At 31.6% G+C, this 1411-nt stretch overlaps 1 protein-coding gene across 1 annotated transcript in view; it reads right to left on the bottom strand.

Annotated features, from left to right (window-relative positions):
- LOC106681059 (UDP-N-acetylglucosamine transporter) overlaps positions 1–1411 on the bottom strand; it is a gene marked incomplete in the record, with an annotated part of 13653 nt that overhangs the window by 3521 nt on the left and 8721 nt on the right. The window contains 1 exon segment of the mRNA XM_014421184.2: positions 3–1085. Coding sequence (XP_014276670.1) covers positions 432–1085 — 654 coding nt within the window.

Genomic DNA, 1411 nt, shown 5'->3' with positions numbered 1-1411 from the left:
TATATGAATTTACTAGTTAAAACTGAATTTATCACAAAAGTAATTGCTTATTATGAATATATAAAAAAAACAAACTGACGATAATATTGCACGTTAAAAATTATTCAATAGAAAAAATAAAGAATTACAAACATAATCTAGCAATAAATAAAATATAAAGATTAAATAATACTGATTTTAATATTATTGTATTTAATATTACTAGTAGAGAAATAAAATATCATCTGATGTTTTAATTGTAGTGATAACTAATAAAATATGATAATTAACACATCAGAAGATTGAAGATTACAAAGTATGTATACACATCACAATAGTACCACAAAATTATCAATACTAAAAATGAATATTGATAAATACAGTCTTATTTTAAGTTTTTATCAACTTGGTTATAGTAATTTTCCACATTTAAAATGGAGATTCTTTTTTCATTATACTTCTTCATTCATTTTAGACTTTGAGGGTGATTTCTCAACTTTGGCGGGTTTACTATACAAAAATATCGACCCTATAACCAGCACAACACCTATGGTAAATAATACAGTTATCCTGAAGTTGAATAAATAAACAGATGCTAAACAGCTGATTATGATGGCGAGGGATGTTGCAAACCCTTTGAGAATATTGTCTGCATACTTGACAACCAATGCTACGACCATACCCCCAGCAGCTTGTAATACAATCAGATATGCGATAAAGAAGTCGTAGCCGTAGAACCAACCATAGTGTACGACCTTGTTCCAGTCGGAGATGAGGCAAGTCATGAAGCCAAAAGGCAGTGATAGGAGGCTGAGTTGAACATTCCTCATCCAAACAGAAATGTCAGAACCTTTTAAAATCTTTTCGAAATAGATTCCAGCAAAGCCTGACAAAAAGCAAGCTCCCAGTGCGGCGGAAAATCCGATGAGCTTATTCTGAGCAGGACCATCGCTTTGTTTTGGCGCTTCTGATGAGCCGGAGATCTGGACCATTGCTACCCCAGCAACTAGTAGTACAAGCGCAGCCCACTGTGTCGGCAACAGTTTGCGTTTTAACATCAAGACTGCGAATAATGCTGTTGTCAAAATTTTCAATTGATAAGTAACCTAAAAAAATAGAGAATTGAGGAGTAAATATAACTACTTAAGTTTAATTAATATGTAATATTTATATTTACTACAAGCTATGCCTAAAGATTTCACCTACATTAAATTTTTATTCTACATGCAAGTTTCATGCACACACTGAATACACGACCAGGTGTGTGTAATTAAAACCTTGACCACAGGGCTCCTCCTCAGGAAAACCTTTAGGTTATTGATATTTTATTTTAGATTAATTTTTATTAATATATTTGTTTGAGAGTGGTTTAGTTTATTTAAAAACAAATTTGATCCTTTTTCTCAACTTTATTCTTTTTAAAACCTTCCAA

The sequence above is a fragment of the Halyomorpha halys genome, unplaced genomic scaffold (genome assembly GCF_000696795.3).
Source record: "Halyomorpha halys isolate HHAL.00 unplaced genomic scaffold, Hhal_1.1 Scaffold306.1, whole genome shotgun sequence".
Taxonomy (NCBI): domain Eukaryota; kingdom Metazoa; phylum Arthropoda; class Insecta; order Hemiptera; family Pentatomidae; genus Halyomorpha; species Halyomorpha halys.
This window is presented reverse-complemented; position numbering and strand designations above follow the sequence as displayed.